General features: G+C 46.0%; 1 protein-coding gene across 1 annotated transcript in view; it reads left to right on the forward strand.

Annotated features, from left to right (window-relative positions):
* Nucleotides 1–245: 245 nt before the first annotated feature.
* VPS4B (vacuolar protein sorting 4 homolog B) overlaps nt 246–25396 on the forward strand; it is a 132423-nt gene continuing 107272 nt past the window's right edge. Inside the window, exons 1-2 of the mRNA XM_033935302.1 lie at nt 246–535; nt 19307–19418. Coding sequence (XP_033791193.1) covers nt 509–535; nt 19307–19418 — 139 coding nt within the window. The 5' untranslated portion in view covers nt 246–508. The remainder of the gene's footprint in view (nt 536–19306; nt 19419–25396) is intronic.

The raw sequence follows: 25396 nt of genomic DNA on the forward strand, positions 1-25396 counted from the left end.
CTAGGCCATCGCTTCGTCTTTCCTAACATGTCGGTTCTTCTTGCCGTTCCTAAACGCCTCCCACCCTTTTTAGATCTCAAGAGAAATCTTTTACTGAATCACACGTGATAATACAACACTGCACAGGTGAGCACGCCCGCAACTTAGCCTAACCACCATTCATCCTCCCCAAAAGGCCTCGATCCTAACTACTCACACCGGAAGGAAGAGGTTGTGTTTTTTTAATTTCTTTCGTTTCCGGGAGGTGAGGTTTTTGCATGACGTCAGAGTTTCAGCAAGGCGTTTAGGTTTGGGGCGGGGCCACGGCGCGTGACGGATCCGGAAATAGGGCCCGGTTTGCTTCTCGGATGAGGAAGTAGAGTGTATTACGTACCGTGAGAGCCAAAAAAACCACCAACATTCCGCCTACCGATCGACCACTAACTGAAGAAAGGTCTGGCTCCAACCCCCGAGGTCGGCTGCCACCACCCAAGGCCCTGGAAGAAAGAAAGAAAGAGCGCACCCGGGTATGGCGGCCAACGGCACCAAACTACAAGTAAGAGTCGAGGAAGTTGGGTGGGGGTTAAGTGTCGCCCTGTGACACGGGGGGGAGAGGGGGTGTAGGGTGGTGTCGCACGCGCTCTGTGACGTGTCTGGCCTTGATTCCCGCTGCTCAACCGTTATCACTTAGTATTTCTGCGACTGGAAAGTCGAGGAGCGCCGAACGCTTCTCCCCTGACATCAGCTGTGTTCAAACCCCTTGCCTCTCTTGTTTACATGTATACAAAGTTGAATCTTTTGTCCCTCCCCCCAATCCATAGTGTGTCGGTGGTGTCATAACTTGGCTACAGAAAGAGAACTTTAAAAAAATGAGGTGGCTGCTGGGTAGCAGGTTCATTTAGTGAAAATATCTCCTTGATTCAAAGAGAAGACTTGCCTTGAATGGGGCAATTAGGCTGGTGACCTGAAGAGAAGATAATGAGAGCATAAAGAAAAAACTTTTATACTGTATAAATAGGGACCTAACTTAAATGCTTTAGCATACTGTTTAACACAAATATTTTATCTACAGCTTATTTCTCTTGCACGCCTGTGGCCCTTCAATGTAGTGTTTTTGTGTGGCTCTTTAATAACACTCAGCTGCTGTGTTAGCAGTCCCCCTGGATAATGTCTTCAAAATTGTTTAATTTTGCAGATGGGATAGAAATTAATCTCATTTGTATGCCAGGGTATGTTGGAGATAATTTCAGTCTCAGCTGTTGCTTTGGAAATACTGCTCTATCACTTCAGGGTTTGTTTTTTTTTTTTAGATACAGTATTTATATATTGCCTTATATATTGCCTGTCAAGGTTATCTAGGCAGTTTACAATCGGGTACTCGAGCATTTTCCCTATCTGTCCCGGTGGGCTTACAATCTTTCTAACATACCCGAGGCAATGGAGGATTAAGTGACTTGCCCAGGATCACAAGGAGCAGCATGGGGTTTGAACCCATAACCTTGGCCGGGGGGGGGGGGGGGAGGGAGAGCTGAGGCTGTAGCTCTAACCATTAGGCTACTCCTTCAAAATATGTTTGATGCCCATAAGGTGAAGGTGATGAGTAATGCCTTTACCCCTAGTTCTGCCCATAGCTAGCATCTTGTGAACCCAGCTGAAATGAGATTTTTACAACTTATTAACAAAAATAAACAGCATAGCTCAAGTATTTAAAATGTGAAAAGATCAAGGAAATAATGTTGGTGGGTGGGAAAAGGTTAGAAATTAATATAGGACATGTAAAGGGGGATGGGACTTGTATTCTGCTTTTTTGTGTGTGGTTTACATATTTTAGTCAGGTACTTATTTTGTACCTGGGTCAATGAAATTGTTAAGTAACTTGCCCAGAGTCAGAAGGAGCTGCAGTGGGAATCAAAACTCATAACCTCAAGATGCTGAGGCAGCTGTTTTAACCGCTAGGCCACTCCAACAATTGTAAGTTTATCAAGTCCAGGTTACAGTTTCCAATGAAAATCCTACAGATGAGGGGTAGCTACTGACTTAATAGCACTTATATGAGGCCATGAGGGGTGTCCCTAGTGCAATTCACAGATTGGGCTTTTGGCAGCATAGGCTGATCCAAGTTAAGGATATATAAGACAGTATTCAAAGCCTGAGGGGAAGTGTTATGGTTGACATTAAGAGTGGCACCTGGTGGCAGGCTTTAGCACCTATGATTCAGAGGCTAAAGGGGAAATTTCCAGGCTAAAGACATTTCCATCTGCAAGATTTTATTTATTACCATGCCAGTGCTTTAGTCAAATCTCTTTACTCATTCTAGAGATGGTAAGAATTTTTTTGTGTGGTTTTATATAAAGAAACTAGTCTCATGAGGTTATAACTGTTTTTCTCCCCGCCCCCCTCCCCCCCCCAAAAAAAAAAGCTTGAATTTTTAGTTTCATTCTTATCTTAGCCACAGTTGGTAGATGGCCCAGTGTCATAAGAGCAGCCATACTGGGTCAAACCAATGGCCCATCTAGTCCAGTATCCTGTTTCTAACAGTGACCAATTCATGCTTTACAAAATGGAACATTAACATCTATAGCAGTGGTTTTCAACCAGTGACAGGCAACACATTTGTGCTTTAACAACATCTGTGTGGCAGGTTGGGAAAAGTTGAGAACCAGGAAATCAGTTACTTGACAGGACTACCGTGTTTCCATATTCATTTGGGGCCCAAAAAAGGCACTAGGTCTTATTTTCGGGGTATGCACTTGATCATCTCTCCCTCCCTCTCCTTCACCCCAATTCTTCCTCTCTTCTTTTTCTCCCCCACATGTGCAGCATCTTTCCTCCCCTCCCTCCCATCCCCTTGTGCAGCAGAAGTTTGCCCAGCTTCTATCCTTCCCTCCCATCCCTTGTGCAGCATAACCCTTGCCCAGTTTCTGTCCATCCTTCCCTCCCTCCCTCCTATCTCTTGTGCAGAAGAACCCTTGAGCACTACCACCCCCGTCCCCACCGCACAGCCGAGCCCCTGCTGACACTCCATCCTTCCCTCCCTGCCATCCGCGAGCGAGCCCTACCTTGCAGCATTGGGCTGGCAACATTCTAAACAGGCTGCTTGGCCTTGTCCGTCGGGGATTTCACTCTTTCGCATTACTGATGATGTCATCAGTAACACGGCAGAGTAAAATCCCTGATGGACAAGGCCAAGCAGCCTGTTTACAGTGCTGCCAGCCCAATGCTACTTCGGTTGAAGGTAGGGCTCGCTTGTGGTTGGTGGGGAGGGAAGGATGGAGGGTCAGCAGAGGTTTGGCTGCACGGGAAGGGAGGGGGGCTGGGTTGAAGAGTTGCCGGCGAATCCCGAGACTAGGGCTTATTTTTGGGGTAGGGTTATATTAAGACCTATCCTGAATATGATGCTAGGGCTTATTTTCAGGGTAGGTCTTATTTTTGGGGAAACAGGGTAGTTATGTAGATTTCATTGGTCCCAACTGGAAAATTTACAGGCCTCTAACTTGCCCCCTTTCTCTCCTCTTGCAGTCATCACTCTTTTGTTCGTATTTCTCTTGTATCATTAGCATAATGAAATGAAATGTAAGACTTTTTTGTCTTCAGCTGTAAATTTTGCTGTTCAGTGTATTATGCATATGAACGTTGTAAGGTGTCGCAACAGAAGAAAGGCTGAAAACTACTGATTTACAGAAATGTTAAGTTTTTCCTTCTCATGATTTCTCTTTTTATTCCATATTTGTCTCACTAAATGATTTTTGATCTTTAAACAAAACGTAATATTTAGATAAATGGAACTTGAGTAAATATGCAAGACTTTAAATGTATTACCATAAATACTCGAATATAAGTCAATCTGAATATGTCGAGATCCCCATTTTTCCTCCCATGAAGGAGGAAAAATGGTTGACTCGAGTATAAGACGGTGGCTTAATATTCAAGTGCCATGCCCTGCCAGGATCTGCACCCAGTTCCCCCTCCCCTGCCAGGTTCTGCACTCATCCCCCCTCCCTGCCAGGTTCTGCACTCAGCCCCCCTCCCTGCTAAGTTCTGCACCCAGCCCCCTTCCCTACCACGCTCTGAACCAAGCCCCCTTCCCTGCCAGGCTCTGAACACTGTCCCCTCTCCCTGCCAGGCTCTATACCCTGTCCCACCTTCCTTCCCTGTACCCTCTTCCCACTAAAAAGAGCCAACCTCATCAGTGATGTCACAATGGCTTGATTGTCCTGTTCTCCACTTTGCCCTCCAACCCAGTCAGCAGATTAACCCTTCCCCTCAACTGAAATCACCTAGTGGTAGGCTGGGACAGGAGGGATCCCTCCCGTTTCCTGCCACGGCCGCCACTAACAGTTACCACCCTCCCTCCCTTGCGTACCTTTTCCCTGGTGGTCCAGCGGTGTATCCTGTACTGAATCCCTCCTGCCGATTTCAAAGCTAGTAGCCAGTGGCGCACCTGGGCCGGCACTCAGGAGCGAGCTTTTCGTGCTCCTAGCCGGCCCTGCACCACTCCTTGATAGACTGCCGCGAGAAGTTTCAAGTTTTTATTGATATTTGATGAATCGCTTATTCAATTTGCTAAGCAATGTACAACTTTCTAAAAAGAAACCTGGTTACAAAAACCAACAAAATAACATCATTCTTACAAGTATTAAACAAACATGAGTCAGGGAGGAAAGGAGGGAAAAGTTACAATTCTTTCTTAGAGGGAATAAACAAAAAAGGGAAAGACGAAAAGGAGGGTAAAGAGTTAAAAACCTAAAGCATTTTGTCATATGTCTAAAATTTAAATGTTAAAAGCGTCTTTAAAAAGATAGGTTTTTAAGGATTTTTTAAAGGAAGTAAGGTCCTTTTCTTCTCTAATATATTGAGGTAATGAGTTCCACAGTTGAGGAGCCATTACCAAAAACATATTGTGTCTTCTGGTGCCTACAATTTTCAGGGAAGGGATAGTTAAGAGATTTTGAGAGGTCGACCCAAGCGGTCGAGAGGTATTATGAGGGATGAGCATTCTGGTTATGAATTGGGGTTCATTAAAGATTAACATTTTATATACTAAAAATAGTACCTTGAAGGTGATGCGGTGGCTAATTGGAAGCCAATGGGAGTCAATTGTTAAGGGCATGACGTGGTCATATTTCTTGGCATTATGGATAAGTTTAACAGCTGTATTTTGAATAATTTGAAGTCTTCTTTTTTCCTTTTGTGAGATATTAAGTAAGAGAGAATTACAATAATCCATTATGGCTATAACCAGGGAATGAATTAATATGTTGATGGATTTAGGCTCAAGAAATTTAGAAATTGATCGTATCAAGCGTAATTTGTAAAAGCATGTTTTGACTATGCGACTAATGTGGTCGTGAAACAGTAATTTATCGTCAACAATAACTCCTAAGATTTTTAAAGTAGACACTGACTCTAAGGGGATGTTATTAAGGACAAAAGGGGTCCTCAGGGTTATGTCCTTTTTCCAGGTGAAAAGCATAGATTTAGTTTTCTGTATATGCTAGTTTATTGGAGTTGAGCCAATTTTGTATAATTTCAAGTTTTTATTAATTGCCGTGATATCTTCATTGTTTTCCGGGCCAAAAGGATGGAGAAGCTGAATATCGTCCGCGTAAGTAAATGAAGTAAAGCTTATTGGTTGGCAGATGCTCAGTAGTTGGGAAAGGAAAATATTGAATAGAAGGGGTGACAAAATAGAACCTTGGGGAATCCCGTAGGTTGAGGAATAGGCTTTGGAATTTTCGTTGTTGTACCTGACAATTGAAGAATGGTTAGAAAGAAATGAAGTGAACCAGTTTAGTACTTGGTCGTTGATGCCTAAAGATTCTAATCGTTTTAAGTAATAAATCGTGATCTATTGTGTCGAAGGACGCAGATAGGTCTAATGAGAAAAGAACTACTGATTTATGATGATCTAAATAATAGTGAATATTGGTTATTAGCCCTATCATTGAGTATTCTGTATTGTGGAATTTTCAAAAGCCAGTTTGATTTGGGTGCAGTGCATTTGTGGATTCAACAAAATCTGAAACTTGATCGAATCCCAATTTTTCAGTTAATTTGGCAAGGAAAGGTATGTTGCAATTGGACGATAATTTGTCACTTCATCTGTACTGATTTTGTGGTTTTTTAATATTGAGGTGATAATGGCGATTTTCCAGAGAGGAGGAACGGATGCAGTAAGTAAACTTTTTAGGATAAGCGAATGAATGAAAGGACCAAAGCAAGGGAAGAATTTTTGTAGATAGAACGGGGGAATAATTTCAGAGCATGAACCTTTTATATTGATTTTTTGAAGAAGGGATTCTATGTCTTTGAGGGAAGGGATCTTGAAGTTAGTACGTTTGGCTGTAGGTATAGATTCAATTTTGCAATTGATCATGGGATTACTTAGTGTGTTAGAATAGAAAGTATTTTGAATGGTATTGATTTTTTGGCAGAAGTAATCAGCTAATTCCTGGGCTTTTAGGGTGGACTTTTGATTAGTGTTGCTTCTTTTGGTCTCTGGGGTAATGGATTTTAGAATGGTATATAAAATGGAAGGATTTTTTGCTTTATAAATTTTGTTGGAATAGTAGTTGTTTTTAGCCTGGTTAATTTTATTTTTATAAACGGAGGCCTTTTCTCTGTAATGTTGTAGGTTTGTATAGGATTTAGTAAGACGCCATTTTCTTTCTAATGAACGTTTTTTCATGACGGAGAGCTCTTCTGTGTACCAGGGGTTAGAAAGTTTGCGGAGGGAGAGAGTTTTGGAGATTATTGGTGCTATATTATCTAAAAGAGATTGTAAAGAAAAATTCCAAGTTAGTAATTGTTCTTCAGGTGATTTGAAATTGGGAATTGTGATGGATGGATTAAAAAAAGCCAGAATATCAGTAGTTTCTAGTTTAGAGTAATCCCAAAAAGAGATCTTTTTAAATTCTGAAGTAGTTTGAGATGGTATAAATTTATGAAAATAGAGGTTGAGCGATATGAAGTAGTGATCAGGGCACTGGTGAGATGAATGGGACGGAGTGATTGAAATGTTGGGATTTGGGAGTGAGAATCATATCTAAAGTGTGATTAGCAGAGTGAGTTGGTTCCTGAATTAATGTTTGCAGAGAACTGGCGGCAGCCTATCAAGGAGTAGTGCAGTGCCGGCCGGGAGCATGAAAAGCTCGCTGGTGCGCTGCTGGCTACTAGCTTTGCAGTTGGCAGGAGGGGTCTAGTGTGAGATACACCGCTGGACCACCAGGGAAAAGGTACACGAGGGAGGGTGGTAATTGTTAGTGTTTAGCTGGGGCAGGATATGGGAGGAATCCCTCCTGTCCTGGCCTAAGGCAGGCCTGCAGGAAGTCTGGGAGGGTTTTGGGTGGTCACTGGGGGATGACCTAAATATAGGACGAGACCCCCCCCCCTTTTTGAGCCATTTTTTTGGCCCAAAAATCTCATCCTATATTCAAGTATGTAAGGTACTTCATTTATTTAAGGAACACAGTGATCTGACACCCATGTTACCCATGTGAAAAAGTAACTTTCCCTTAAACTTAACCAATTGTGATTAGGGCTGCTAGCTAATCAGTTAACTCTGCTGTTAATGCATTAATTATTCATTGTGATAAAAAATTATTCCCGTGCAATAGATGAGTCATTCTATCTCCCAATGACCGCAAGCCATCTGCAGAAGGAATCAACTTTGGATTTTTTTCTCTGACTTTCTCCTCTACTTTACTGGGAGCTCTACTGCCACCTGTAGTTTTTCCCTGCTGCACGCATGCCTGAAAGAGTGTTTCTATTCTACTCTCCCCTTTTTTCTTATTTTCTTTGGTGGTTTTTCAACCTTTTTTGGGATTTTCTTTGTGCTTGGAGCGTTTTCTTCAGCTCTACCTGTGTAGAGAAGAAGCAGACTCTGGTCTGCAGCTGACAGGCTAATCCCTGGTGGTACCTGTTGGCCAGCCTGCATTTGTTTCTTTGGAGTTAGCAGGGGTTCGAGCTCAGGCTGTTAGGTGCCCTTAGAAGGCTCAGTGGTGTCTCGCAAGATGTTGGTTGCGTTTCTTTGCCTCCACCTTTCCCTTAGTGCGTTTGTGGAAGTGGAAGTGGAAGTGGAAGTATGGTCAGGAATCGTGTCTGACTGGCAGCCTGAAGATCAGCATCAAAGATGTATTCCCAACATGAGACAATGATTCTCTGATTCCAGCTACTGTAAGAGAACTGAGGCATGCTGCAGCACATTTCCAGCGCAGGTCACAATGAGTTAGGCTGTCAGTCTATGAGGTGAATCCAGGGGGAGGGGTCTAAATTTCACGGTTTTAAAGGTTTCTGCATGTCCACTGTGTTAAAATTGCCATTTTTGAATTTTGCTAACGGGTCATTCCATGACACATGGTCTAGAGCAGGGGTGCCCAATACGTCGATTGCGATCGACCGGTTGATCGGGAAGGCAACGCGAGTCGATCGTGGAGCCCATCCCGGGTTCCATGATAGACTCGTGTTGCCGTCCCGATCGACCGGCCGATCAGCCTTCCTCTCCCTGAGGTTCCCCACCGGTCATCACTTCACACCCATTCTCGCTGCGCCCTTCCTTGCCCGACTGCCAGAACCCGTCTTCCCTCTCTCGCTTTCTCCCGTAGACAATCTTTGATAGACTGGGGGATGATGTCACTTCCTTTGGGAGAAGGCGGGAGGAAGGTCTAGGGAAGTCACAATCCTGGAGAGCTGAGCGCCGACTGTCCCTGGGGGAATCAACAGAGCCGCCAGACTGGAGAAAGGCAGTCGGGAGCAGGAGGTGCTCTGCCCAAAAATGCAAGAACTGCTGCTCTGATGTCTTGAGCCTGATAATGGGAAGTTATGGGGGGGGGGGGGGGCGCTACGCATTATTGTAAGTGCCATGCTGAAAGGAAACTGGAACGGCTCTCATGGAAGGATTTATAGACTGGCTTTTTCTTTTCCTCGTCCAGAGATTTGGGCCTGCAGAAGCCTCGCGCTGACCAGCATTCCTCTCCCTGACGTCAATTCTGACATCGGAGAGGAATTTCTGGGCCAGCCAATTGCTGCCTGGCTGGCCCGGAACTTCCTCTCCGACATCAGATTTGAAGGGGAGTGGAACGCTGGTCAGCACAAGGCTTCTGCAGGGAGAGCTTGGGGTGGCAGTTGCTTGGAGGCCTGTTCCCCGGTGGCGGCGGCAAACCTAGTGGCTTGGGGGAGGGCAGGGAGAAAGAAACAAAGGGGGAAGGCAGGGAGACAAAGAAAGAAGGGAAACAGAAAGAAAGAGGCATCAGGGAGACAGAAAGAAAATGGGCATGGAAAGAAAGAAAAAGTTGGGGGAGAGAATGAGGTCTGGAGGAGAGAAAGCATATAGGAGGCTGAAAGAAGGGAAGAAATATTGGATGCAGGAGTGGGCTTAAGTCAGAAGATGTCAGAAGAAGAAGTGCAGCCAGAGTGAAGTGAGAAGAAGTCAGAAGAAAGTGCAACCAGAGACTCATGAAATCACCAGACAACAAAAGTAGGAAAAATGATTTTATTTTCAATTTAGTGATCAAAATGTGTCCGTTTTGAGAATCTATATCTGCTGTCTATATTTTGCACTATGGCTCCCTTTTACTAAACCGCAATAGCGGTTTTTAGCGCAGGGAGCCTATGTGCGTCGAGAGCAACGTGGGGCATTCAGCGCAACTCGCTGAGCTAAAACTGCTATGTGGTTTAGTAAAAAGGGAAGGGGTATATTTGTCTTTTTTGTATAGTTGTTCCTGAGGTGACAGTGCACTTTGAAAAAAACCCGGAATATGAATGATAATTAACATTTTCTCTGCCTTTCAGTGTGCTTTGTGGGGTTTTAAAAAATTATTTTATTGTTGGTAGATCATTTTTTGACTTGGTCATTTTAAAAGTAGCTCGCAAGCCCAAAAAGTGTGGGCACCCCTGGTCTAGAGCTTCCTACCTCACCATCATGGATTTTGATGAAACTTTGTATGCTGAATCTTACATGACCAAATGAACTCTGGTAAAGTTTAAGATCAGCAAGTAGAATATTTGTGGAGATATAGTGTTCCCCCGTGAAATAGCGGTTTGCGAATCGCGGTCTCACTCATTCGTGGTCTACTACGACCGCATCTTCCCGTAGTAAAGTCTGACAATACCAATCAGGAGCTGCATGATGCTGCTTAAGCCAGGTGAGAATTTTCTTACGTTTTATTGGTGAGTGAACACCAGCTACATTAAAGGTGGCCACAGTCAAATTAACCATAGCTACTAAGCAAAAAAAGTCACCACAGCACCCAAAGGGTGATCAGATCGAAACAGTCTGGAGAGCAGACTCCCAGCTAGGTCCCACTCCAGGAAAGATTGACTGAAAGACCAACAGGTCTCCTACAGTCTCCCTTCTGCTATGAAGCCCACCCCCTCCACCCCATGGACCCCCTACATACCACCCAACACTCAACCACATCCATACCACACACATACCCCAACCCCCACACACCCTCTCCCTCCTCCCCGGAAGCCCACCCTCAGACTTCCATGTCCCCCATCCCAGTGTAAACTGCATGCACTCAAACCAGCCGACGTCACTCACTCTCCCGTAAGAAAAAAGAGAAACCAGATGGAAACCACCCAAGCACAAACCAGCACACAGACCAAAACCCTAACTATCCTGTGCTCAACAAAGAAAAACCCACCCCAGAGAAAAAGAAAAATAAGAAGAATGGCCCAGTGCTTCCCCCAGAAAGTATCTGTAGTGCCCAAGCAGAAATGCCAGCCTAGCAGCCCCCGTCCCTGCTACCTCTACGCTCCTGCTACCTCTACGCTCCTCCCTCTCCCCCTCAACCCAGGCTATGGTCCCTGACTCACACAGTGAAAAACCTGGGGTCCACCTCATCTCCCTATTGCAATAAAACATACCTAAAACCCCAAACAATGAGCATGGGAAGGACAAAACGCAGGGCAGAGTGCAAAAGGCCAGAAAAAAAGAAGGAGAGATAAGAAACATTAGGGCAACCTTACAATAGCAGAGTACAGGATAGCTCAGTCGCATGAACATCAAAAGACTCGCTTCTCATGTCCATATATGCCATGGAGCAAACAAGGAAAGCAAGAGTAAACAACCCCCAACAGCCACATCCTGCACAGAATCCCACCGCTCTTACCAAAAATAAATATAAAATGGGAGAAGAGCCCCTCTCCAAAAATCAAAGGGTCCTCAGCCACTACCATGTGCAAAGGCAGGTTATGGCTGCTCAAGCCATGCTCTGGCACATGGATGCCTCCTTCTTGGCGTGACAAAAAAAACAAAACAACAAAACCCATAAAAAGGAGGGAACCTCTAAAGCCCAAAATTGTCCATGAGCGGAAAGAGCGGGAAAACTAGAATGCAAAAAGAAAGATCACCACTGGGCAAACGATGGCCACCGAACATCAGGAGTCAGGTCCATGGTCATCCGGATAGCCACCACCCTAGGTCAGTCGCCCCATCTGCGATGGTCTCCCTACAGTCATACAGGCAAACCCTCCAAGAAGGTGCGAATCTCCGCTGGGGTAGTAAAATAAAGCACCCAGTTTTCATGGTGTACTCGAATCTTTGCAGGGTACTGCAAAGCAAACTGGATCTGACATTGATGTAGTTGGGTACAATAGGGCGCCATTGCACGTTGCTGCTTCGAAACCCGAACAGAATAATTCTGGAATACCAGGAGTCGCTGGCCTTCATAGGATATGGTTCCCTTAGCTTTGTAGCATGTCAGCAGCTGGTGTTTGTCGGCATAGTTGAGTATGCGGGCAATAACTGGTCGCGGCCATCGGTCTCTTTCACAATGCACCCCTAGCCTGTGCACCCTTTCAACCAGCAAGGAGCACCACCAGTGTCCATGTCCAGCTCCTTGGGTAGTTAGGTAGAGACCAGTGCTCTCAAGTCCACATCAGTGAGGGATTCAGACAGCCCAATTAGCCGAATATTATTGCGACGGCTATGATTTTCCAGGTCCTCAGCCCTGTCTTCCAGCCTGCGATATTTCTCCTCCAGGGCCTGAGCACCATCCTCCAGTGCTAAAGTACCTGTTGAAGCCGGGTAGCCTGCCGCTCCAAAGTATCCTTAATACCATCAATGGTAGACTGAAGTCTGGTGAGTTTGTCATCGAGAGGCTGTGAGGTATTTCTTTAGTTCCTCGATCGCCTCAGCCTGTAATGTGATCATCGGGCTAAGCAGCGCTCGTGAAGGGGGGTGTCTGAGCTGCCATTTTTGCAGGAGTGGAAAGGCCTCTTAGAAGCTTAGCAAGCTTCGAGGTGCGAGCCAGCATACCTCGGGTACCGACCGAAAATTGATACTGGCGGGTAGCTCAATATACGCCCCAGCTGATGAGGCTAATTGCAGACACTCAAATCGGTCACAACTGAAAAATGCCGATACACAAGCACCGGGGTCGGGAGAGGTGTCCAACCACATATGCCTAGGTCAGGGGTGGGCAACTCTGGTCCTCGAGGACTGGAATCCAGTCGGGTTTTCAGGATTTCCTCAATGAATATGCATGAGATCTATTTGCATGCACTGCTTTCAATGCATATTCATTGGGGAAATCTTGAAAACCCGACTGGATTCTGACCCTCGAGGACCGGAGTTGCCTATCCCTAGCCTAGGTTGAGTGCATCACTTTTGTTTGCTTTCTAAGCAAGAAACTATAGGCCAAAACAGAGCGCCCTCGCTTGAGGGAACATAGGAATGAACTAAATTTCAGTGCAAAGAAGTACAGAGTGATACATTTGGGGAGTAGAAATCTGAGGGAGCCGTATGTGCTGGGAGGTAAGAGGCTTGATATGCACAGATGGGGAAAGAAACCTTGGGGTGATAAGTGTTTGAGGATATGAAGGTGACAAAACAGTGTGACAAGGTGGTGGCTGCAGCCAGAAGGATGTTAGGCTGTATAGAGAGATGCATAACCAACAGAAGAAAGGAGTTGTTGATGTCTCTATAGAAGTTGTTGGTGAGGCCCCTCTTGGAGTATTGTGTTCAGTTTTGGAGGCTGTATCTAGCTAAGGATAAAAGAAGGCTTGAATTGGTCCAAAGGAAGATGATGAAAATGGTAGGGGGTTTGGATGTACAAGAAAAGACTGGAAGACCTGAATATGTATACTATAGAAGAGAGGAGGGATAGGGATGATATGATATGTTTAAGTACTTAAAATCTATTAATATAGAACCAAATCTTTTCCAGAGAAGGGAAAATGGTAAAACTAGAGGGCATAAATAGAGGTTGCGGAATGTTAGGAAATTATTTTAACAGAAAATGTGGTTGATGTTTGGAGTGCCCTTCCGAGGGAAGTTGTGGAGAAGAAAACAGGGACTGAATTCAAAAAAGCGTGGGTTTATACTGAAGAAAAGTACCAGTACTGAAGCCACTGCCAGGGATCCCTGCCTGACTGCTAGCCCACTGCACCACTCCCGAAGCCGACCCTGTTACTTCGTTGGAGCCAGACTGGCTCCGTCCTCCCCCAGCAACACTCCGTGCAGGGATGCAGGCAGCGGCTCACACACTATGTAGCTGACCCAAAACCTTCTCTCCAATGTCAGAATTGGGCCAGCCACGTACAGCATGTGAATTGCTATACACGCCAACCCTGCACAGAGTTGCTGCTGGGGGAGGATGAATGAAGTAACAGGGGTAGTTTCAGGTATGGGGGGTGCATTGGGCCAGCAGGGAGGAAGGGATTCCTGGCAGTGGCTTCAACAGGAGGCTGGCAGGCAGGATCCCTGGTGTCGCCTACGGCTTCTGTGGATGGGTCGGCTTCGGGGAAAGGGGATGCAGGCAGGTGGGCATGGCAGGCAGGGATCCCCGGCAGTGCCTGCGGCTTCTGTGGCAGATCAGCTTTGGGGGAGTGCAGGTGGAGCAGGCAGGGATTCCTGGTGTGCAACTTAATTTTGAGACAAAGCTGGAAAGCGGGGAGGCGGCACGAACTTGACACAGAAGGAGGGAATCAGCATGAACATTGGACACAGAAAGGAGGGAATAGAAAGGGAGAATTGATGGGCATGAGTATGTGAGTGAGAGATGGTGCACATGGGTAAAGGAAGAAAGGAAAATTGGGCATATATAGAGAGAGGAATGAGGTAGAGATGCAAGATGCATGGGGACTAGAAGGATGAGAGGGGGAAATGTTGGATATGGTGATGGAGAGGGAAAATTGAAGGGGATGCAAGGGGTGGATTGTTGGACATAGTGATGGAGGGAGAAATGTGGCATTATGCTGGAGAGGGGTGAAAGAAGGAGAAATGGGCATGGGGCTGGTGGGCAGTGAATAAATGTTGCACATGATCTGGGGGATGAGAGAGGGAGATATTTTGGATGTGGCAGTACAGGGGGTGGGAGAGATTCCTGGATCTCTCAAGACAGATGGACAGTGAGAGAGATAGAGGGAGATACATTGCCAATAGGGGTGGAGGAGAGAGGAAGAAAAGTTGACCTCATGGAGGGACAGACAGAGAGATGTTGGGTTGAGGAAGGGAATGGGGTCTGGAGGTGAGGAAGCGTGCAGGAGGCAGAAAGAAAGAAAGAAATATTGGATGCACAGTCAGAAGGAAACACAACCAGAGACTCATTAATCACCAGACAACAAAGGTAGGAAAAATAATTTTATTTTCAATTTAGTGATCAAAATGTCAGTTTTGTGAATTTGTATCTGCTGTCTATATTTTACTCTATATTTGTCTATTTTTCTATAGTTGTTACTGATTGCATATTTTAAAGTTTTCTGCCTTGACCTATTTGAACCCCCCCCCCCGAATATAAATGATATTTTCTCTACATAGTGTGCTTTTTTAATTTTGTGGTTACCATTATGTATTAATAAGATTATATTGTGTGTATATGAAAAATGGATAGAAGAAATTGCATTACAATTAGTACTATTATTAGGGAGGCGGGCCTGGGGTAGAGCTTGGTCATGGGTACTTGGTTGTTATTGTTAGGCTTAGGTGTACATGGCTTGAAGAAGTTGAGAAACACTGACCTAAAGATACTTAGAACTCCAATATCCAAGTTAAAAAAAAATCTACAAATCTGTCTTTGAGTCCTTCTAGTTTCCAGCTGATAAGTTTTGGAAATTACCTTTATAAATTACACATTACTCATTATAGGCTGTTATAAGAATTGTATTAATGTAATGTAGAAAAAAAAGCCCATATCTGTACAGACTCTAGGTATCTGATTCATGAGAGGTTTGGTTTTGACTAAACCTCTATCATATCTCCCACAGTATCATGGTACCTCAAAGTCATTCTCACCCAGCTGATAAAAGCTCATTTTGAATCACTTGTTGACCTGAAGATTTTATTTCTGGTGGCAGTCATTTGAGCATGCAGAGTCAGAAAGCTTCAGACCCTAGTGACTGATTCATCCTTACACAAAGTTCCATCATAATAGAGTGGTTCTCCGCATGTATCTTGAGTTCCTTCCAAAGGTGGTGTTGGTTTTCCACCTTGACCAGTCAGACCTTTTACTAAAAATTTTTCCCAAAACCTCACCCCATTCTAATTGAAAGGGAATGATTTGGAGCCGTGAAACTTTTTTATTCCACATATTCACCCCTACTTTCAACACAGTTGGCACATCATGTTTGAAGTTTCTGTAACCCATTCAAAAAATAATCTGATGTCTCGTCACTGAAATACTTCTCTGCTGCAATCACTTCCGAATCACTTGAAAATTGTCATCCTTTCAAACTCTTTTTTTAAAGTTTGGAAACAGAAAATAGTCAGATGGAGCAAGATCTGTTGAGTAGGCTGAATTGCTTAACAAATATTTCTGTTCTGTGTTCACGGCTGAAGCGCTGTGAGTGGGACTGCAGAAGACAAACACGAATAGGGATGGAGGAGTGGTAGACCCTGATCAATTTTCAGAGGGTTGTGTTCATGAGGAGCTAGCTAAATTAAAGATAGACAAAGCGATGGGGCTGGATGGTGTATATCTGAGGGTGCTGAAGGAACTTAGAGAAGTTCTAGAGTTGAGAATGGTGCCAGAGGACTGGGGAAGAGCGGACATGGTCCCTCTCCACAAAACTGGAAGGAAGAAGTAGGGAAATTACAGGCTGGTAAGTCTGACTTCTGTGGTAAGCAAATTAATGGAAATATGTTGAAAACAGAGACTGGAGGCAACATGCATTTACTAGAGGTAGGTCTTGTCAGACAAATCTGATAAGTTTCTTTAACTGGGTGACCAGAGAATTGGATACAGGAAGTGTGCTAGATGTAGTGTATTTAGATTTTAGCAAAGCCTTTGACAGTGTTCCACATAATGTCTAATACATAAACTGCGTGCCATTGGGATGGGTTCCAAAGTGATGGGCTGGGTCAATAACTGGTTGAGTGGAAGATGACAGAGGGTAGTGGTCAGTGGAGATCACATTGAGGAAAGGGATGTTACCAGTGATGTGCCTCAAGGTTCAGTTCTTAGACCTATTCTTTTTATAAACGATATTGCTGAAAGGCTGTCGGGTAAGATTTGCCTCTTTGCAGATGATACCAAAATCTGCAATAGAGTAGACACCCCGGATAGTGTGAATAAAATGAAGAAAGACCTAGCGAAGCTTGAAGAATGATCTGAAATATGACATCTAAAATTTAATGCTAAGAAATGCAAGGTCATGCATTTCGGCTGCAAAAACTCGAAAGAGTGGTACAGTTTTTAGGGTAGTGTATTGCAAACTGTGTGCCCTGAGACATCGGCAAGGAGGAGAGATGCCAGCACCAGCTGACTACTTACAGGATGTGCCTCTTGTGGCAAGAGGCATGACCTGTAGGCGGTCAGCTGGTGTCGGCATCTCTCTTCCTCTTCCTGCACCTTCCCTCCAGGGTCCCCCACCGGCGAAGTGACAGGTTCAGGGTCACGGCTGGAGGGCCTCTGCACATGCACGGACATCATCGCATTAACGTCTGTACACTTCTGGATGCCTTCTGGCAGGGGCATTGGGTTTAGTGTGCTGCACCGCCAAAAGGTTTGCAGGACACTGGCTTAGAGGGTGAAGAACTAAAGTGCACGACAGAAGAGCAGGAATTGGGTATGATTGTATGTGATGATCAAGTGGCCAAACAGGTTGATAAAGTGACGGCGAAAGTTAGAAGGATGCTATGGTGAATAGGGAGAGGTATGCCCAATATTCTAAATGAGGTCTCACCAGAGTCTTAACACAGATAAGACACTGATGAGACCTCATTTAGAATATTGTGTACAATTCTGGAGACCACACCTTCAAAAAGATATAAAAATGATGGAGTCTGTCCAGAGGAAGGCTATTAAAATAGTTTTGTGGTGTTTGTCATAAAGTGTATGGGGACAGACTTAAAGATCTCAATAAGTATTCATTGCAGGGAAGGCAGGAGAGGGGAAATAATGATGGAGACGTTTAAATACCTACATAAATGTGCATGAGTTGAGCCTTTCATTTGAAAGGAAGCTCTGAAATGAGAGATGATAGGATAAAGTTAAGAGTTGATAGGCTCAGGAATAATCTAAGGAAATACCTTTTTACAGACAGGGTTGTAGATGCGTGGAACAGTCTCCTGGAAGAGTTGGTGGAGACAATTGTGTTTAAATTCAAGAAAATGTGGGATTTCTTAGAGAGAGGAAGAGAGAATAGTTACTGTGGATGGGCAGACTGAATGGGCCATTTGGCCTTTATTTGTCATGTTTCTAGGTCTGTGTACTGAAACCCCAACTACATCAAAACATCCATCATTTTATGAGCCTTGCAAGCATGTGCATTGTCTTGCAAAAAGAACTCATTTCCACAGCTTCCCTCCTTTTTTCTTTCAATGCCTCCTTTAATTGGCATAGAAAGTTACAGTAGTATTAACTGTTTGGCCCCTTGGAAGATAGTCAGTCATTACAACATCTTCCTGGTCCGAAAACACTGTGACCGTGACTTTTCCTGCTAGCTTTTGGGTCTTGAATTCCATTGGCCTTGGAGAACCTGGGTGCTGCCATTGCATGGACTGTTGTTTTTGTCTCAGGATCATGGTGTAACTATGTTTCATCAACAGTAACTAGTCATTCCAAAACATTAGCACCAGCTTGCTGAAAATGCTGCAAAATCAATTTGAAAGTGTCCATTCGACATTTCTTGTCAGCATTCAAACATTTGGGCACCCACTTGACTGACAGCTTCTGCATACCCAGTTGCTCATAGATTATACACCCAACACATTCCCTGGATTCTGTAATGTCTCAGCAATTGGCTAAAAGCAATCTACCAAAATCAGGTCATTGACATGGTCAATAATTTCAGGAGTTGCCACTGTTTGAGGCCTCCCAGACCTTGCTGCATCTTCAGTCTTGAAATCTTCATGCTGAAAGTTATGCCCATCATGTTCCACAGTGAAGGTGTGCATTGTCACTCAATGTTTGCATCATACATTCATGGATTTCCTTGTGGAGTTTTCTTCTGCAGAAATGGGAACTTCAAGATGGCTTGGAGTTCCACACTTGAAAATTCCATACTTTTTGTTGACATGGTTTAATCAGTGATCTAAAACAAAGTTAAAACATAGCATTACGATTCTGCAAATTGGCACTTTTGCAAAATAAAATAACTCTTTTCAGCTATAATGGCAAAATAACACTCAGAATTTAGGAAGCTGGTTGGGCTGAGAACCTTTCAGCACCCCCTCAAATAGCTGCTTTGGTAGCCTAATTGAGATCAGTCTCTATTGAGGAAATATGCAAGGCTGCAACAGTCGTCTGTCTACACATTCACATTTCACTATTTCCTAGAGTAGTATTCCTGATGTGATAGTTGGTTCAGTCAGAGAGATCTGGAGAATTTGTTTAGAGTCTAGAACCCAACTCTACCCTCCTAGGCCTATTTTTGTTCTATTCCAGGCTGCGCACTCACAGCGGGTCTGCATGTAAGTTTTTAGGTTGTTTTTTTTCTGATAGGGACTTGCAACAGCAAGGCCAATTGCCCCTTGATTGTTTTCAGTGAATCTGATAGCTAGGGATTCCCATGACAATAGTGTCATGCTTGTCCTTGAAGAAAATGAAGTTATTCACATGTATCAGGTGTTCTGTCTTCTCACATCCTTTCCCTCCTCCCTTAGGGGTTGTATTCTGTTAGCTTTTTTACTATACTGCTGGTCCTATGCATGCACATTGTGCAATGTGGCACTGCCAAAGGCTTCGAGATTTTTCTTGAACACTGGGTAGCTTCTGTGCCAGGGCTCTGTTGGATAATGTTGCCCAAATGTAGGAATAGGGAATAAACTGTCTAGCTTGTCCCCCGAGAAACCTGCTACAAGTGAGTAACTTCGCTTTACTGTTGTCTTTCATCTTGATTGCATGCTTTCTCATTTGATGTATGGTTTTTGTTTCTCCTGCAGAAAGCAATAGACCTGGCTAGCAAGGCATCTCAAGAGGATAAAGCAGGAAATTATGAAGAAGCTCTCCTCTTGTACCAGCATGCTGTTCAGTACTTTCTTCATGTTGTCAAATGTGAGCTATGTTCTTTACAAATGGTTCATGTCTTAAGCTATATGATGACAGTCAATAACTTGCTAGCATCTGCTCCCCAAGTCCCAGGGGGATATGATGCAGCATCGGAATCATTACTTGAACCAAAGATAAAAATTCTCTTCATATTGTGCAATTTTTAAAAAAAAATGTTTGCATCCTTTTTACTTGTGTATGCATTCCTACTTTAGTTTAAGTATTCATGTAGCCTTACTTCAGCAACTCATTTCCTCCTCCAGGACAAGAGAATACCTCTTTGCAGTTATATATACAATTATTTCTAGTTCAATAGGAACATCAGTCTTGAACCAGTGAGCTTATGTACCTTCACACTTAGGGGGAGGGGGGTAGAGATCCTCATTTCCATTTTTCCACTTCGCCTCCCTTCTCCCTGGGCTGTCCTGTACTCGTCAGTTATTCGCTTTACATGTAAGGTGGTAGGAGGTTGTCTATTCTGCTCATGTTTCTTTCTTTATTATTTTTTTCCCCCCATCGAGGAGGCTTTTCAGTGCTGCAGAGGCTCCCAGTCTTGGTTCATCTCTGGTTGAGATAGAGCACAGACTTTCAGGTCAAAAGGCTGTAGTCATTGGGCCGCCTGCGTGGCAAGGCATTCACTTGGCCAGCCTGCACTAATTTGGGAGCTCGGCAACCAGTCCCCTTATAGGCTTGCCCCAGGTTCTGTCTTCAGTGGACTTGAGTGCAGGCTAAACAGCTTCGTGGTGGTTCTCCAGGATCAGGTCTGACTGCGTTTCCTCCCCCCAGTGTGCATGTTGGGGGGCTGAGGTTGGTCCCACCAGAGGGACTGAGAGAGAGTCCAAAAAAGCAAGCAATCTAGTTTCCAGGCTTGTGTAAGGCAGAAGTTATTCTCGTCAGATGGCTGCAGTGTCAGGCTAGACAGCATCCAGCATAAGCATGGCACAGTGAGTACAACAAGACTGACAGCCCACAAAACAAAATCAGGGTAAGGCTGGGGCATCCTCAAGGGTGGGGTTTTTTTTAGATTATGGAGTAAGAGCCAGGGTCACCCACCTCTAAAATCACTAGATTTTTATCCCAGTGTAGCTTCCAGGGGCCATTTTTAGAGCCCAAATTGCTGCAGTGACAATCATTGGATTTCCCAATTTTTAAATAAAAGCCTCTATCTGCCTGTAAACACCTCTATTTTACTCAAATCAGGTTAGATGGTCTGCACAGGGCAGGATACCCTGGATTCATGCCAGATTTGCGGTGGATGGCTGGCCAGGGACCATTCATGTTTCATAGCATGTGAAAGGGGGAGGGGGTGGGAGCCACAGGCTTAGCTTCCCCCAGCCCCTCTGGTGGTTTGGGTTATCAGTCAGTCCTAGTCCCAGGTCATATATCCTGGTCAGAGTTTGGAAATGCCGACTGTGCAGCCCCGGCAAAGAAAAGCCACGCCATTAGTGGGAAAACTTAGGAGACACAGGAGTGTCCTGGTCAAGGTTTTGCTCTGGAATGTATCAGCATGCTGTTCAAAGTGTAGTTGAATTACAGCATCTGGGTTAACCCCTCTGGGTTCTTAAAAGTTGTAGCACCGGGGTTTTCTACCACCAAGAGCACCTGTGCCCCACAGTAAGCCGTGCTCCAGTGATGGGGGTCCAGTCTGGGAGGAAGAGAATTCCGTATCTATGCCATTATTCTCCTGGTCGGGATCCTCCATTAGCTAGCGATTCGGCCTCACGCTTGGAGATACCTGGGCAGACCAGTTAGTGGCCCTAGATATGGGAGAGGCCCTAGAGCGCAGGCTTTAAGCCTTCAGCGTTATTAGAGGTAATCACTGAGTCTCTCTCAAAATTAGATAGAATAGACCCAGTCTTCTATGGCTTGGTGCTCACTTATGTGCAGCACAAAAGCTCAGACAAGGTGCTTTCCCTCACACCTGGACATTATTGGGATGCTCCAGAGGTTCCCCTCCGGGTAGAAAGGCCATGACAAAGCTGTATCCCATGGACACCGAATTCCAGGAGCTCTTCGTTTTGCCTAAGGCGGATTCACTGTTGGAGCAAGTACCAAGCATACTCCCCTCCCCACTAAAGAGGAGTCATGTTAAAGGAGCCACTAGATCGTAGGCCAAATTTTGTCTATAGGAAACAATTTGAAGCTGTGGCATAGGGTTTAAAGGCAATAACAGTGGCATGTCCTACATCACATGGGTGTGCCACTCAAAATTACATCTGACCTCAGCAGGGAAAAATGAGACACTCAATTCTTGATGGAAGGAGTGGATTATGTGGCAGATGCACTGTATGATCTTTTCAGAGTATTCAGCAAGGTCTCTGTATATCTCCACCCGTAGAATGCTGTGGATTAGACAATGGGTGGGAGATTCTGCCTCTAAAGCAACTCTGAACAAATTGCCTTTCAAATGTCAATTGCTCTTTGGTAAAGGGCTGGACAATCTGATGGCTAGTGTGCAGAATTGCAAGCCCAAGTTTCTACCAGATAGCAGACCAAAGACCCCTAGGAGGTCTGGTCGAGGTAGTTTTCATGTCTCTAGACAATTTAGTACTTGGTAGGTTTTTCAGCCTAGAGATCCTTCCGGAGCCTGAGGCAGAGATTTGGGGGAGCTAAATGTCACATCCCCCAAAATGTATAAATTACTCCTGGTGGAATTCTGCGTAACTGTGCAGCATAGAATTTGCACAGAATTCCCCATCCATGCACAATTTTGATCATGCTGTGCAGAATTCTGCGCAAACCTTCTGTTCTACCTCTACCCCTGTCTCTGAACCCCCCCCTCTCTGGTGAGATCGGATATACCTGCAGACCTCCCACGGAAGCAGCAGTGGCAGCAGCCGGCTGGCAGAGGCAGCGCTGTGAACAGGCTGCTTGCGGCCAGCCCCATCAGGGCCTTCTCAATGCTGCATCACTTCCTGTAGATTTATGAAGTGGCAGAGGGAAGGCCTTGGCAGGGCCTGCCATAAGCAGCCCGTTCAAGTGCTGCCTCTGTAGGCTGGCTGTCACTGCTACTACGGATCTGGGAGGCCTTCAGGTATGTCTGATCTCACAGGAGGGAGGGACAGATCGGTTGGAGAGAGGCAAGACCCACGTGGGGGAAGGGGAGGGATTGGGAAAAGGGATGCTGGACCACAATTGGGGGGGAGGGAAGGAGAGAACATGGATGTTAGCCCATGATGGGGGTGAGAGGAGGGAACATGGATTATCCCAGGACAAGCAGGCATGATATTATCCCAGGACAAGCAGGCAGCATATTCTTAACACATGGGTGACGTCACCGACGGAGCCCTCGGTACGGACCTTTTTAACTAGAAGTTTCTAGTTGGCCGCACCGCGCGTGCGCGAGTGCCTTCCCGCCCGACGGAGGAGTGCGTGGTCCCCAGTTTCTTCGTTTCCGCGGAGCGAAGAAGACGCGTGTGTTTTTTCAACGGCCGTTGAAACCACTTTTTTGCCTTCCCGCTCGCGCTTTTTTCCTTGTTTTTTCTTTCTTTACCTTCGGGTTTATTTTTTCTTTGATTTGCAAAAAAAAAAAAAACTTTGCTTTTTCCCTTTTTCTTTCGTTTTGCCCCGGCGGGGCCTGTTGCCAGTATACAGGCCTCGGGCTTCGATTTTGCGGAGGCTATCTTCCCCTTCATGCCCCCGCAGGTCGGTTTTAAGAAGTGCCAGCGGTGTGCACGCCCGATCTCCTTAACTGACCCACACAATTGGTGTTTGCAGTGTCTGGGTCCGGAGCATCGGGCGGATTCCTGCACCCGCTGTGCCACTCTTAAAAAGAGAACTCTTAAAAACCGAAGAATCCAACAAACTCTTCTCTTCGGTACCGAGTCGGCGATGGACTCCTCACCTTCAACGGCGGTACCTCAAAAATCGGCACCGTCGACCTCGACACCGACCGACCCCGCTTCGGCGCCGCTGGCGCCAGGTAAGCCGGCTAAGAAGCCTTCCTCTTCCCTCGAGCGCCCTCCAGCTACGGTGGCGACACCGTCCTTACCGGCATCGCACCGGTCCCGCAAACGCTCCGCCCCGATCTCGGTGAGTGCCTCATCATCGGCCTCCTCATCGCCGGGGCGTGGAGCGGCATCTAAGGAACCGAAGAAAAAGAAAGCGGTTCCGATGCCACCCCTCGATGACCGTATCTCGGCCATCTTAAAGGCTCAACTCCAGGAGCAGTTGAAGAAACAACTTGAACAACTGTTGCCCACTATCCTGGCACCGCTCCTTCCGGTACCAGACCGGCCCGAGCCCCGTACCGAGCCCCCGGTGTCCACACCTTCGGTACCGGTGAACACCTCCATGCCGATCCTTTCGGCCCAACAACTTCATGGCGATCCGGTGGTTCATTCTCAGGCCACATTGGATCCTCCTCGGCACCAGGCGGTACGGCACTCTTCTCGGGACCGAGATAGACGCCGGTCGTCCTCCCCTGGTACCGTTTCGGTGCGCTCTGGAAAGTCTTTGTCCAAGACTCGCCATACCGCGCCCTCCACCCCGGTGTCTCGACATGCACCAGAGGTCAGGGACCCTGACTTATGGGAGGACACTCCTCTCGGTACCGAGGAGGATCCCTCCTCATCTGATGAGGAACCATCGGCACCCGATGCCACCTCCAAACCAGAGCAGTCCTCTTTTTCTAAATTTCTGAGAGAAATGTCTGCTGCCCTGTCACTTCCTCTAGAATCTGACTCAAAAAAGTCTTAAGCCTTTCTAGAGGCCTTAGACTTTGAGCAACCTCCTAAGGAGTTCCTCAAGCTTCCCGTGCATGACATCCTACGGGAAACGTTCTATAAAAACTTGGAAAATCCCCTCACGGTACCGGGAGCCCCCCGTAAACTGGACAACCTTTACCGTGTCATTCCTATTCCTGGATTCGACAAATCCCAATTGCCCCATGAGTCCCTTCTGGTGGAATCCACCTTAAAGAAGACTCAGGGCTCCAGTGTCTATGCCTCTACCCCTCCTGGCAGAGAAGGTAAGACCATGGACAAGTTTGGCAAGAGGCTTTACCAGAATGCCATGCTTGCCAACAGGGCAAACAACTATTCCTTCCATTTTTCTTTCTATCTGAAACATTTGGTCCAACAACTGTCTGCCCTCCAGAAGTACCTTCCTGAGCGCAAGGTCCCGTTATTCCAACAACACATCTCTGGTCTTCTCCAGATGCGAAAATATATGGTCCGCTCAATATACGACTCCTTCGAGCTCACCTCTCGGGCCTCTGCCATGGCCGTAGCCATGCGTCGATTAGCCTGGCTCAGAGTCTCCGACCTGGACATCAACCACCAGGATCGTTTGGCCAACGCCCCCTGTCTCGGGGATGAACTCTTTGGAGAGTCACTGGATTCCACCACCCAGAAACTCTCGGCCCATGAGACCAGGTGGGACACCCTAATCAAGCCGAAAAAGAAGGCTCCGCCTGCTCGACCCTATCGGCCTCAATCATCTTACCAACGGAGGTTCTCAGCCAGGCCACTCAATCCGCCTCCTCAACAATCTCGACGACCCCGTCAACAGCAGCACCATGCCCAGGCTCGATCTCAGGCCACTCAACCCTCTAAGCCTTCTCAGCCTGCTAAACAATCTCAGCCCTTTTGACTCTTCTCTCCAGGGCATAGCCAGTCATCCACCCTCGCTGCCTCTTCCACAGCCTATAGGGGGTCGTCTCACCATTTTCTCAAGCCGTTGGGAAGTCATCACGTCAGACCAGTGGGTCCTCAACATCATCCGCCACGGCTACTCTCTCAACTTCCAGACTCTTCCACCAGACAACCTTCCCGTAGAGTCTGCTTCTCACTCCTCTCAAACCCCCCTCCTCCTGAGGGAGGTTCAATCCCTCCTCCTTCTCAATGCCATCGAAGAAGTACCTCCAGATCAAAGGGGTCAGGGATTCTACTCCCGCTACTTCCTTGTACCCAAAAAGACGGGAGACCTCCGTCCCATTCTCGATCTCAGGGACCTCAACAAGTGTCTGGTCAAGGAAAAGTTCA

The sequence above is a fragment of the Geotrypetes seraphini genome, chromosome 2 (assembly GCF_902459505.1).
Source record: "Geotrypetes seraphini chromosome 2, aGeoSer1.1, whole genome shotgun sequence".
NCBI lineage: Eukaryota > Metazoa > Chordata > Amphibia > Gymnophiona > Dermophiidae > Geotrypetes > Geotrypetes seraphini.